Consider the following 12,617-nt stretch of genomic DNA (forward strand, 5'->3'; position numbering starts at 1 on the left):
GCTTCAATAAATCTTTAACTGTTACATGCTACTTTTGTCTAAAAATTTGTACAAATAATAAAATTAAATGAGCTCTTTATAATATGCCCAAAGAAATAATTTTGTATGAAAATTTGTATGTTATATATTGGCCTGATTAATGATTCAGGAAATAATTCGGGTTTTCAAAGTGCTTCCAATAATTCAAATTTCAGCTTGTGTCAAAATAAAATCTATAACACAAAGATAAGCAAATTTCCTTATGAACAATGCATTTTAACATTATTCAACCACTGGCAATACTGAAGCAGTACTGATTGCTTCAATAAACATTACTGTAACTGTGTTATTTAAAAGACTGTAATGTTTTAATTATTTCCTTAATTAAAACATTAGTCTTTTCCTCCTTCTAACACCAAAAGAAAACCCAGATAAGAAATATAAAAATATCAGTAAAAATAAATTATATTATTGAATGACACTTTACATTAATTACACTTATGCATATATTATTATAAATTATTTCAAAATCAAGGAAGAGAAGGGGGAGAAACTTTAATATTGACATTTTTAAAATGATATAAACATTAATCATTTAGTACAGTTTGTTATTTCAGGCAAAAAGAATTCACTTTTCTGGATAGCATTTATATTTCCATCTCACTTTCAATGAAACATTAAGAGAAATGCATATAATTTAAACACCAGTTTATTTTATTTATCAGACAGATTATGTCAACTCGAAAAAACCTATCAGTAAAATTCGGTAGTAATAATTCTGAATGTTAGGCAACTTGCAAGATTCAACAAAAATTATCAATACTTTTATTATAATGACAATACTACAGTAACATGAACATAAAATTAAACTGCATATAACTATAAAATAAGCCAGCATATAATAATGGTGCATTGGTTTCTAAAACAATGGGCTCGATGAAAAAATACATGTATTATGGTAGCTATTCATATTCTTCAGCTTTCCTAATATTCTCATGTTCACTTTACATAACTAAAGTATCTAAAATACAATAAAAATGCAAACAATATTTATGAGAAAATGTTAAAAGCAATCGTAAGCATTTGATTGAATGACCATATTTTGTCTTCCTGCAAGTCGAATCTTAAAATGATATGCAGTTTGAAAAATGCTTAATCCTTTTATAAAATATTCAAAAAAGATGGTACTGTTCTGTTATCAGGACCGGGTTCAGAATTGTATTTATGTATGCTTGTATATTTGTATGTTTGTGTGTCTACATATACACATCTATGCACATACTTACGAACACAGGTTCATACATTTCCGATTCTGGTCCCAATAACAGAACAGTACCCCCCAAAAAAACTTGAATTACAAACTAGATTAAGATAATGTTTCAACCATACATATTTTGGACAAAACAATGCAAACTCTTATTTTTATACAATTGTTCAAACTATTTAACATAAATTTATTGCTGCAATAAAATAATAACCAATCTGATCACACATATTATTTTGAAACTGAATGCATAAACTAGACTAAAAAAAATTCAGTCATAAACATTTGGATAGCAGGGCAAATTAGATATTTGAAAAGACAGCCAGCCATTGAGATACACGTAATTCACGACAGAATGGTAACAATTCATAAAGCTGTGAAACATTTAACTGTCAAAATGACATAAATTCGAAAAGCAAAAAACGTAAACATACAAGAATTGCAACTGAACTTACCTTTCACGCAACTAAAAATATCCATACAAGTTAACCTCATGGCGCAGCCATTTTGGATTTCGTTTCAAATCAGACAGATGTTTACGGATTTGCGGAAGAATACGAGGAACTAGTAGTTTGCCGGATACAATGTGCAATGACGCGAAAAAATATAGTTCTGTAGAACTTCCTACATTATTCCGTAATAAACAGTACTATTTCCTAATTTTTTCTTTATCTAATTAATTAATTAATAGGGAAATAGTTAAATAATGCCGAATTCATTTTTAATGAAATTTAAAATTTTGCATGTATGGGACGACCACCTTCCATCCAATATTTCTGAGAATATAAACAAATTTTGGAATCTGAGAGTATCAGTAAATAAATATATAGAATATCGCCTCTCAAACGACCACTTCTGAAAGTGACCAATAGTTTTGAGATTATAAGTAAATATTGATATTAAGCATTATTTCTATAAGACGACCATCTCTATATAAGACCAAAGTTTCTAGAATCTTGGATAGTCATCGGAGATGTATCTTTACTGCGAAATTATCGCACGACTGTAATTCAATATCAATAACAGATCGCGCGATTGAAAAACATTTTCTGTCCTGTAATTAGAGGAAAAAAACTTTCCTTATGAGGTATTTCTCCCGCTTTCCTAGCGTGCCTTCGTGGTGTAATAGTTCTGCACGCTGGGCCGGTATTTCAGAGGTCCGTGGTTCTATTCACGGCGAAGGCGGTTGCTAATTTTTCATCTCTACGGCTTCCCAAAAAAATCCTAATGTTTCTACAGTGGCGCCCGAACTAAAAAGGTGTTGGATGAGGTATATCCACACCCAGGATTTAGTGATTGGATCCCCTTAAAAAAAAAGGCGGCCTTTAAAAAGAGAAGTAATATAAGGTATTTCTCCCGCTTTCCTAGCGTGTCTTCGGCCCACCAGCGGCCGAGCGATAAAGTCGCTGAACCCTGGTAGTGCGATCCGAGGTTCGAATCCCGCGAACGGGCTGGCTGCATGGGTGTTTAATGTACAGCATTTAGAAACAACTTAGTAAAATACATATGAAAAATAAAATAATATGCAAGTTTCAGATGTGCAATGTCAAAAAATTAAAACTGGTAAATTTGAGAACAAATATCCTCAAAATGTTTGACAACGAAAGTCCTCCGGACAATGCAGAATAATGTCCTCAGGATGTGAAATTGGTGAACTCCTCAGGACATCTGAGAATCAACATCTTCAGGACATCCTGTCATATCCCGGGACATAGCGACTTAAATAAGACATCCTCAGGATGTTAAATTACGATCTTCTCAGGACATCTGAGAATCAACATCCTTAGGACATCCTAAGTATGTCCCGGGATATTGCGACTTAAATAGGACATCCTGAGGATGTTTTGTGCTATGGGGGAGAAAACATCGTGGTACAAAACATCGTCGTCGAAAATATCGTGGTAAAAAAATAAAGTATCTACAAATCATCGCATGACGATAACATCGCAGACATGCTTTTCGCAAACATGCGTTAATAACTGTAAATGGATATTCCCATAATGATTTTTTAGCGCAAGATGGAAAGAAGGATAATTTTTACTTTCACATTTTTTTATTAACTAATAAATTTTTTCTGAAAAAGTAAGAAGGAAACTGAAGCATAGCAAATTAATGCTACATATAGCAATTAATAGAATTTTAAACCGACATAGTTAACTAACAGAGGCCATTAATAAATCATTTTTTATAAAGTGTTTACTGGTAATTTTTCATGAAAAGTGTAAGCTATAAGTTGCATTTAATTTTCTATGCTTATGTTTCCTTCTTACTTTTCCAGCAAAAATTTATTAGTTAATAAAAAATGTGAAAGTAAAAAGTATCCTTCTTTACATTTTGCGCTCACAAATCATTATGGGAATATTCATTTACAGTTATTAAAGCATGTATGGAAAATGCTTGTCTGCGTTATCGTGATGCGATGATTTGTAGATACTTTATTTTTTACCACGATATTTTCGACGACAATGTTTGTAAACTGCAAAGTTTTTGAACCGCTTTATTTTCGACTACGTTGTTTTGTACCACGATGTTTTCTCCCACGATGTTTTGTAGCACAACGTTTTCGCCTTGCGTTGTTTTCTCCGCGACGTTTTCGTCCGCGATGTTATCGGCGGACACACTTGCACATGCCTTGCATTTGGCTGTTGCAAAAACTTTTTATAAAGAAATATCAGGGACAGAAAAAAGTATAGACGAAAGTTCAGGAGAGTCTGATGATGTTGATAATGGTTTGAGCATTAATGAAACTGAATTACAGAATGAATCGTTCAAGGAAAACATAAATATTGTGAGACAAGTTGTAATTTTTTTCAAAAATTCTGTTGTGCGTTCAGATTTCTTCAAGTCTAATTGTAGAGAAAAATTACAGATAGAGCAACAACTCGCTCTAGATTGTAAAACCAGATTGAATTCAGTGCAGAAAATGCTTGAAACATTTGTAAAATTGTATGACGTTACAAAGGGTGTACTCATTGAACTTGGATCTGAACGTCTTTTAACAAATTTAAACCTGGAATTAACAAAATCTATAGTCTTGGCGTTAAAACCAATTGAAGTGGCAGTTAACGCTATGGGTGGAAAAACAAGCCACTTTACGAACAGCATATATTTCTATCAACGTTATGCCAGAGAAGTTAACTGAACAAGAATCTCAAATAAGTAGTTCTCATTCTGAAAATATCGATTTTTACATCAATAGCAGGATGAACAAAAACATCATAGATTTGATGAATTCACTAAACAACTTAAATAAAACGCCATCAAAAGCTTTTATAGAACTAGCAGCTGCTTTGATGAAGCGTTTATTTCCATCACCAAATTCATCAAATGAAAAATCAAACACTTAAGCAGAAAACAACTACCAAAGTTGGTGCTTCTCCTTGAAGAACAACTTAGAGTACTAAAGAAGCTCCAACCAACAAACTACCGGAAGGTGACCGCTTTAAAAAATTAAGTCAAGAATTTGTCAAAAAGTAATGGTGAATTGACTGTAAATTTAAAGTGGTTACTTGAAGCTATTTACAGTATCAAACCAACTTGGATTGATTCTGAGAGGGCATTTTCCGTGGCCAACAATTTTTGCACCAAAATTAGGTCGAAGCTATCAGATAAATCACGACATGCACTGGTGTTTTTAAAATATTTTTTCATTAATATAAATGGATAAATAAATGTATAAGTAAAGAAAAAGTTTCTTTTAAATTTCTAAAAAATATTATTTTAATTATAAGTCCATTATAAGTCTTTTGATAATGTAAGTATGTCAACTTCAAATGATCGAAAGCTCGAAAAAACAATCAAGTTCGAGCTCGAGCTTAACCGAGCTTCAAATCATCGAGCTTTACCAAACCCCATTCTCATAGATAAAGCGAAGAGCATCGTTTGATATTCATTGTTCTTCTATTTTGCACTTTATGAATTGAGTTAGACGAGTGTATTAAATTTTATGAAATCACCGGCATTGGAATAACTTCGTTTTATGGAGCTCTTCACTTTTAATAATTTTTTATATTCATGTATTCTTTATTACATATTTTTGTTTGAAATGAGCGTTTTTTTAAGCCCTAGGCTTTAAAACTTTAAGTAAAATATGCACATATAATTATTTGCAAAGTTAGATTATGATTTAAGCGATCCCACCCATTGCGACAATTACTCTATTAATCTGTGCCTGAAAATTAAAACATACGTCGCCTATGTAAGAATTAATTGTATTAGAATATACAAAAGGATCTGAAAAAATAATAGAAGTGAAAGTATAAAATTGACATATATAAGAGTGATTGCATTTAGTTCTCTGAAATTTGTTTTAAAATCCGCCGTTATTATAGCAACCGAACGATTTTATTTTATTTATATGATGAAAAGCGTTATTTTAGCTAAGAAAATTATTTTTTTCTTTTTATTACATTTAACTAATATATCTCGAAAATTTTCTTTTCGTATACTTTAATGAAATCTTTATAAATACCGTCAAATTAAAGTTAAAAACAACCGTGAAGAACAGATTCAAATACTTTTCGTTCGAAATAAGATCCCTTCTCTTTTTACTTTCTTGTATGAAGTAAAAAGGAAATATTGTAATCGCGAAAAGTTTCAGGCAACATATTTCAACGAAAATATCCATTTTGACCGCTATCGAATGCAATTTAACGATGTTTTTGCGTGATATCTGTTCGTAAGGACAGAATAAAATACTCTTTTCCTCCAAAAAAATTATAAAAACTGCTTTAAAATTAATTCTCAAGAGAATTTTTCGTGGCGTCTGTACGAACGTATGTACGTACGTACGTATCTCACATAACTCAAAAACGAGTAGCCTCAGAACATTGATATTTTGTATATAAGACTGCTATAACATGTAGATGTGCACTTCGTATTTTGATTGCAATCGGGCGTCCCAAACGTATATAAATATATTTTTATATATATATCCACTCTGTTACCCGGCTCAGTGATCTCAGTTTCTTTACTCTTATATGTTTGTAAATTGTACATTTTTTGCTTTAAAAATGATTGAATTGTGTTGTTCTTATCTTCCGGTTAAGGTTTTTATGCCTTTCGTAATTCTGGAACCAACATTTGTACAATTATCAACAATTTAAAAGCTGTTTAAGTGCGGTTAAGTTTTAAATAACATGGCGGACATATTTGTTTACATTTGAAACAGCAGAATTGTAGCCAATCTAGAGAGACTAAGCTTCGCAACAACAAAGATAACGCCTTAATTTATTATTGTGACTTAAATCATGCTTAATACTTCCTGGAATTTTTTCGAGGAAATAAGTGTTTAAGATTTACTTCGTAATTTTTAATATAGATATTTTCAGTTTTTATGTATTTTTGCCTTGTCGCGAAGTGAGAACTGAATTAATTGAATGAGAAATACTAAATCGTCTGTGAAAAACTATTTCTTTTCTGTTTTGTTTGCTTAAATTTTTTCATACATCGTTTTAGCTTTATTATAGTATTTGAATAGGACATGTGGCAACGATAATTCTTCAAAGGATATAAATTTTGTGCGTTCAGAGTGCCGTTTATAGTAAACAAATATAGTGAATTTTAAAGAGTGCATTTATTCTGTTGTGGTTTATGCGCTGTCGACGAAGTAGATTTAGATCAATCCACTCAATTTAAATGAAATTCAAGGAAAAAAATGCGTATAATTTAATATTCCTTACAAGGAAGTCATGTGGTGTACACATCAGATTTTTTTTTTCAGCTATTCGTTTTAAAAATCACTGAATTAAAAAACTGAAAAGTTTAAATTGTATATGCATAAGTAGGCAAAGGTTTCATAAGATATTTTGTTTCCCGTGAAATGTGTGGACAATCGCAGATGGTATTGTGGTCAACGCAGATTGATAGATTCTCTCGCATCTGGGTATGAGTTCAAATCCCAGATTAACATTTGTAACTGTAGTGTCTTTGCATCATGGGAAACCCTTAAAATCTGTCGAGCCAAAAGTTTTCTAAAGATTGTATGAAAAGGGAGTAAGAGATTCTCGCGTTTAATCTCTTTGAAGAGCCTTGAGCGGACAGGTAGCTTTCGTCCGCTCAAGGCTTTGCATAACTGGTGGGCAAAACTTAAGCAACAGGTGTTTTTTTTTTTTCCATAACTCCACGAAAAATCATTTGAAAGACATGAAATTCAGAAATGAGAGACAACATTTTGTATTTAAACGATGACGAAAGCGTAGTTGAGTAAAAATGACTACAATGCATACATTATGGAATCAAACAAAAATAGACTTTATTAACTCATAGAATCGTTAGACATGATTGTCTGTACAAGAGGAAGAACAACAAGCAGATGTTCCTTAGTATGGGATATGCCCTTCTCTGACTACAATGGTTGCTTCGCACCGTCTCTCCATACACAGTACCAGATTGTCCAACAGATCTTGAGGTAAGAGTGCCCATTCGTCAATCAGCATCTGTTTCAGTTGTTGGATGTTCCCCGGAGGATATAATCGTGCCGCAAGGCGTCTTCCCAAAGCATCCCACACATCTTCCACGGGATTTAAATTAGGGTAGTATGCTGGCCAATCCATTCGAGTGATATCTTCACTTTCCAGTAGCTTCTGTCCGTTGTGGCCGTGCATTGTCATCCATAAAAACGAAGTCTGCTCCAATGGCACCTCGGAACAGACGCACATGGAAAGGATCACCTCCTGACAATAGCGATCTTCGGTTACAGAACTTCTGTCGAAAACGTGAAGCTCTGTCCACCCGTTCAGCATAATGACTTCTCAGTCGAGAACTCCAGGATCACTGTAACGGTCTCTTTCTGTGATGTTATTGGGATGAAACCGTACCCCGACCTCTCTTCAAATCAGCTGGCTTTCAGAATCGCTTTTGGCACTAAAAACGACTCTCATCCGTAAAAAGGATACGACTCCATTGATGAGATGTCCATTTTGTATGCTTCTTGCACCACGCTAAACGATGGCGCCGATAGCGAACTTTCGAAGGAATGCAGAGTTCAGGACCGCGGGCGAATAGGCCACCTTTGTGAAGGTGGCTGGACACAGTAAACAGTGACACTTGTCTCCCCGTTGCTATACACAGTTGCTGAGCTATGGCGCTTGCTGACTGGTTTCCGGCTCTTTTCTCCTGCAGCATGATATATCGGTCATATACTGCAATTGTTTTCTTGGGGCTGCCACCACCAACCTTTCTAACAGCTGTATCTATGTTTTGGAAAAATTTCCAAGCGCGCGAAATGACATTTTTGCTGATTCTGAACTCTTCAGCTATATAGGTCACACTACGTCCCTCCTCTCGCTTTCCGATCATTTTTCCACGTGTGAAGTCATCCAGGTGATTTCTTCTTACCATATTTCACGAAAGAACTCACCTGTACTTGTAGCGAATGTCTTTAATTACGTCTCCGTCCTTCCTTTTATTGTAGTCTTGAGTTGAGCGCTCCGACCGCATGCATTTTGCGTACGCTCACGTAGCCTGTGACGTTTGTTCCTGACATTTGCATACGCATGACCTTTCTACTGAATTGCGTGTTCATTGTACTGATCGCAAGAACCCATTTTCTGCAATTTCAAGGCTATCTGATTATAATTTACATTGTTGCTTAAGTTTTGCACACCACTGTATAATCCTTTTCATGAAATACGCATGCGATAGTAAACATGGCGTTTAGATATATAATAACTGGGCAGCGGTCTGGCATAATTCTCCCGAACTTCCATTAAAAAGTCACAAACCATTTCTTCAGTTGTAGATTAAACCAAAGTTAAATAAGCTTCATTACTTTTCAGCTATTTATTTGGAAACTTTTAGAATATGTGGTAGCAAAATTTACTACCATATATTGGTGGAAGAATTGTATAAAATAAAACAATAACAATGCACTCAACTTGTTGGATATTTTAAAACTATGGAATTTTTAATTTTTAAAGGATTTTGTGAAGTAATTAAAATGTAATAAAGTACATATGAGGATGTACCCTAAAACATATAAGTATGTATTCTAGTAAGCGATTTTTATGTTTAAATTTGTTTTGCTTATTTTTGCAAATTCTTAATTATTATTTTTTTTTCCGTTTTCAGACTTTGATAAATATGGCATACTGCTGTTTTATATTGATTGGAAAGACAATTCAGAAGTTAGTATTTGGTGATCTGCGAGTGTCTGAACAACAGGTATGAGATTCTTTCATCAATATTTGTCAGATAAAATTGTAGTGCATGGCATATTAATGTGTATTCAAAAGTCTTGAAAATGGAATTACATTATATGCACTGATAATCAGTCAGTTTATTTATTTTATATAAAACAATATTCCACAACTTTTTATGTTTCATTTACTTCTTGAAATTACACGTGTCTTCAGTGCCTCTTCATAAGTAATTAGTCTGATGTATTTTTTTTCTTTGGAATGAGCAAAAGATAGACCTATCATTGTTAAATCTAATTTCATCAGACTGCTTTTGGAATGGAGGTATTTCCCTTGAGGTCTTTCTAGGGTGGAATAAGAGCTTTTCCACACTTTTGATATTAGGCTAAGCAGGCATGGAAATTGTAAACCGAATGACTCGGTGTACCCAATGGTTAAATATATTAAAAGGGTATCTTTGTCTTACGTCTTAGGATATGTATTATACACACTTTAAACGTCAGTTTAACACATTGCCTTACCGCGCAACATTACCTTTAAGTCTCTTAATGTGCTTGCTGTCTTTTCAGGTTTGAAAACTGGTTTCTTTTTTCAATTTTTATTTCCATTGACTGAGCAAGTTGACTGATCTTATGTCATCTGAATTTTTTTTTGTGTTTGTCTTTTGTGATCATTTTAAAGTTATATAAACAGTTTCTAAGAAGCCCAAATGAGTCGTAATAGAAGAAATTATTTCTCTGGATCGGTTTTCTGTGCCCAATTCCTGTATCAGTTGAGACATTATTATTAGATAATTAACTTTAGAGCTGCAACTAGAAATCTTATGCCGCTGCAGACTGCATCTAAAAGAAAAATGTTCTGTTTAATCAAGATTCGAAAGTTCAGCTTAAAATCTGATTCTAAATGTGCTATACATTTAGCAAAAACTATCAGTGCGACATATATTCATCGATTACGATCGATAGTGTGAGAAGGAATAATGATCACTTTATATAACATTTTGTACATGTTCGGCGCAGTATCTATATCGTCTGGGAATATCGAGATAAAAAACAGTGCGTAGAATGTTTTTAAAGTGGTATGTGTGAATCTGACTTTCTTCTATAGTTAACATGCGTGTAGATTGGGCGAATCAGCTAGTGATTGAAACTGAAAGCACTGAGCAAATAAAGGGGCAGCGAATCTATTGATTTGAATATCTTGGAACGCTGTTGGAAGAACTGTTGAGACCCTTAAATTTCTTGGTACGCTAATGGAAGATCTCTTGTATGACGAAATTCATCTATAGTCTTGAAGACCAGGAGTAAAAAATTCTAAATAAGGACTAATATTGAAATCATGATATAGCGTTGTGATATTGGCGTACAAGCTGGGAAATATCACTGTCATTATTAATATAAAAACATGCACGTATGCACTTTTTCTAAAATTTCGGTTCCACATATGATTTCATTTTTATTTGTTTTATGTAGTTTTGTGCTATACATATTCATGTTTAAGTTTTTGATTTATATTCTGTTACACTTAGGAAAATGATTTTAGGTCACAATGTATGTAAAAAGGAGCTGTTATTAAATATAATTTTAGTAGGCATATAAGACTACTGTCAAATATTCTTTATAACTAAATTAATATTTACTAAAATATTAATTAACCAGTCAAACTAGTTGTCTGAGTGAGGATGTCAAACCTGAGATAATGCAGTTTCATTAATTTATTTTTGTCACTTGTAAGGCTTATCTGTAGCCTATCTTATTAAAATAAATATTATTTAAAAGGCTTTTGATAATTTTAATGTTGATTCTTACTGTTCCCAAAGGTTGGCGAGTTAACTTAAGTTCAAGTAGTGTCTCCACAGTACTCTTCCTCCAGTGTCAACGAAATTAAAGGTACCGAGGGTTAAATCGGACCGTACGTCCAGAATGTGTATGCTGGGGAACACTTGGCTTCTGGCGTCCAGGCACGTGTGATTATGCAGTTGAGACTGGGACGTGTAGATACCAGGAGTGAAGGTGTAGGAGCCTACGAAGGGGGTATGACTGACGTATAATTCGTGACAGTTTCTGGTGCAAAGATAAAAGTTTGTTTGAGAAGATCAAGGCTCACCACTTTGTTTCCGATAAGTAACGATAGTTCTTGGATGTGCGACTTAGAACTAGATGTAGGCTGGTATAAGTAAGCTCAAAAACTTTTTTGATGCATCTCACCTTAAAAACACATGCAAGGATGTAGCAAGGTCTTTGGGAATAAACACAGGTCTTGAAGAATGTATATTAGTGGATGTAAGAAATAATGTAACCATGGTTTCGCCCAAGTCTCTGAGAAACGCATGAGGCTGGACATTGTTTAAGTTTTTTGTGGGGTTTGTAAAATCTCCAGGCAAACGTAAATTGACACAGTAGACCATTTCAGAACTGAAAGAGCCCAGGTCCTCTTTAAAAGTTGCTGTTCTCACGACACTATGGGAAAAACATTAACCCAGTGAATAAAAGTATGTCATGTAACGGCTTATTTAAGAGAGCGATGAAACCTCTCATCAAGGCCATTGGAATTCGGGTGGTACGGTGATGTGGGGATCTTCTTAGCCCCCAAGAATTTCGTAAATAATTGGGACTCGAACTGCCATCCTTGGTCCGTGGTAACGGACTCGAGTACCCCAAACCGTGAAATCCACACAAAAAAATATTTTTTGGCCACCGTATCAGCTGACATTTTCACAACAGGAATAGCCTCTGGCCAACTTGTGTACCTGTCGACACACGTAAGAAGGTATGTATAACCTTATGATGGGCGAAAGGGTCCAATCAAATCGATATGGACGTGGCTGAAGCGAGCAGATGGTAACTCGAAACGTTGCAATGGAGTTTGAGTGTGCTGTGAATTTATGACTTTTCACAGTGTACAAGGGCAGTAGCTCATATGGCGATGTTCATCTGCATACCAAGCCATACAAAATGCTATTAAATTAATATGCGGGAAGCACGGATGCCAAGATGGGATAAATTATGGAGGCTTCTAAAAATACTATGTCGGAATTTCAATGAAATGTATGGCCGTACCACACTGTCCCACACATCGCAGTACAGTGAAACGTCTCGTTCCAAGTGCCTTGGTAAATTATAACCATTAGAAGATTTGTCAGGCTGAAGACTTTGCAATTCTGAATCCCATTTCTGACACTGCAATGGCGGAGAAGTATGCTGTTGAAGGTAACTGAACATCTGCAAGATTGGACA

At 34.2% G+C, this 12,617-nt stretch overlaps 1 protein-coding gene across 1 annotated transcript in view; it reads left to right on the forward strand.

Annotated features, from left to right (window-relative positions):
- LOC118190196 (E3 ubiquitin-protein ligase AMFR-like) overlaps positions 1 to 12,617 on the forward strand; it is a 241,888-nt gene that overhangs the window by 46,986 nt on the left and 182,285 nt on the right. The window contains exon 2 of the mRNA XM_085811513.1: positions 9,314 to 9,406. Coding sequence (XP_085667639.1) covers positions 9,314 to 9,406 — 93 coding nt within the window. The remainder of the gene's footprint in view (positions 1 to 9,313; positions 9,407 to 12,617) is intronic.

The sequence above is a fragment of the Stegodyphus dumicola genome, chromosome 2 (assembly GCF_044657685.1).
Source record: "Stegodyphus dumicola isolate Sdum_Otavi_A_Nest chromosome 2, ASM4465768v1".
NCBI lineage: Eukaryota > Metazoa > Arthropoda > Arachnida > Araneae > Eresidae > Stegodyphus > Stegodyphus dumicola.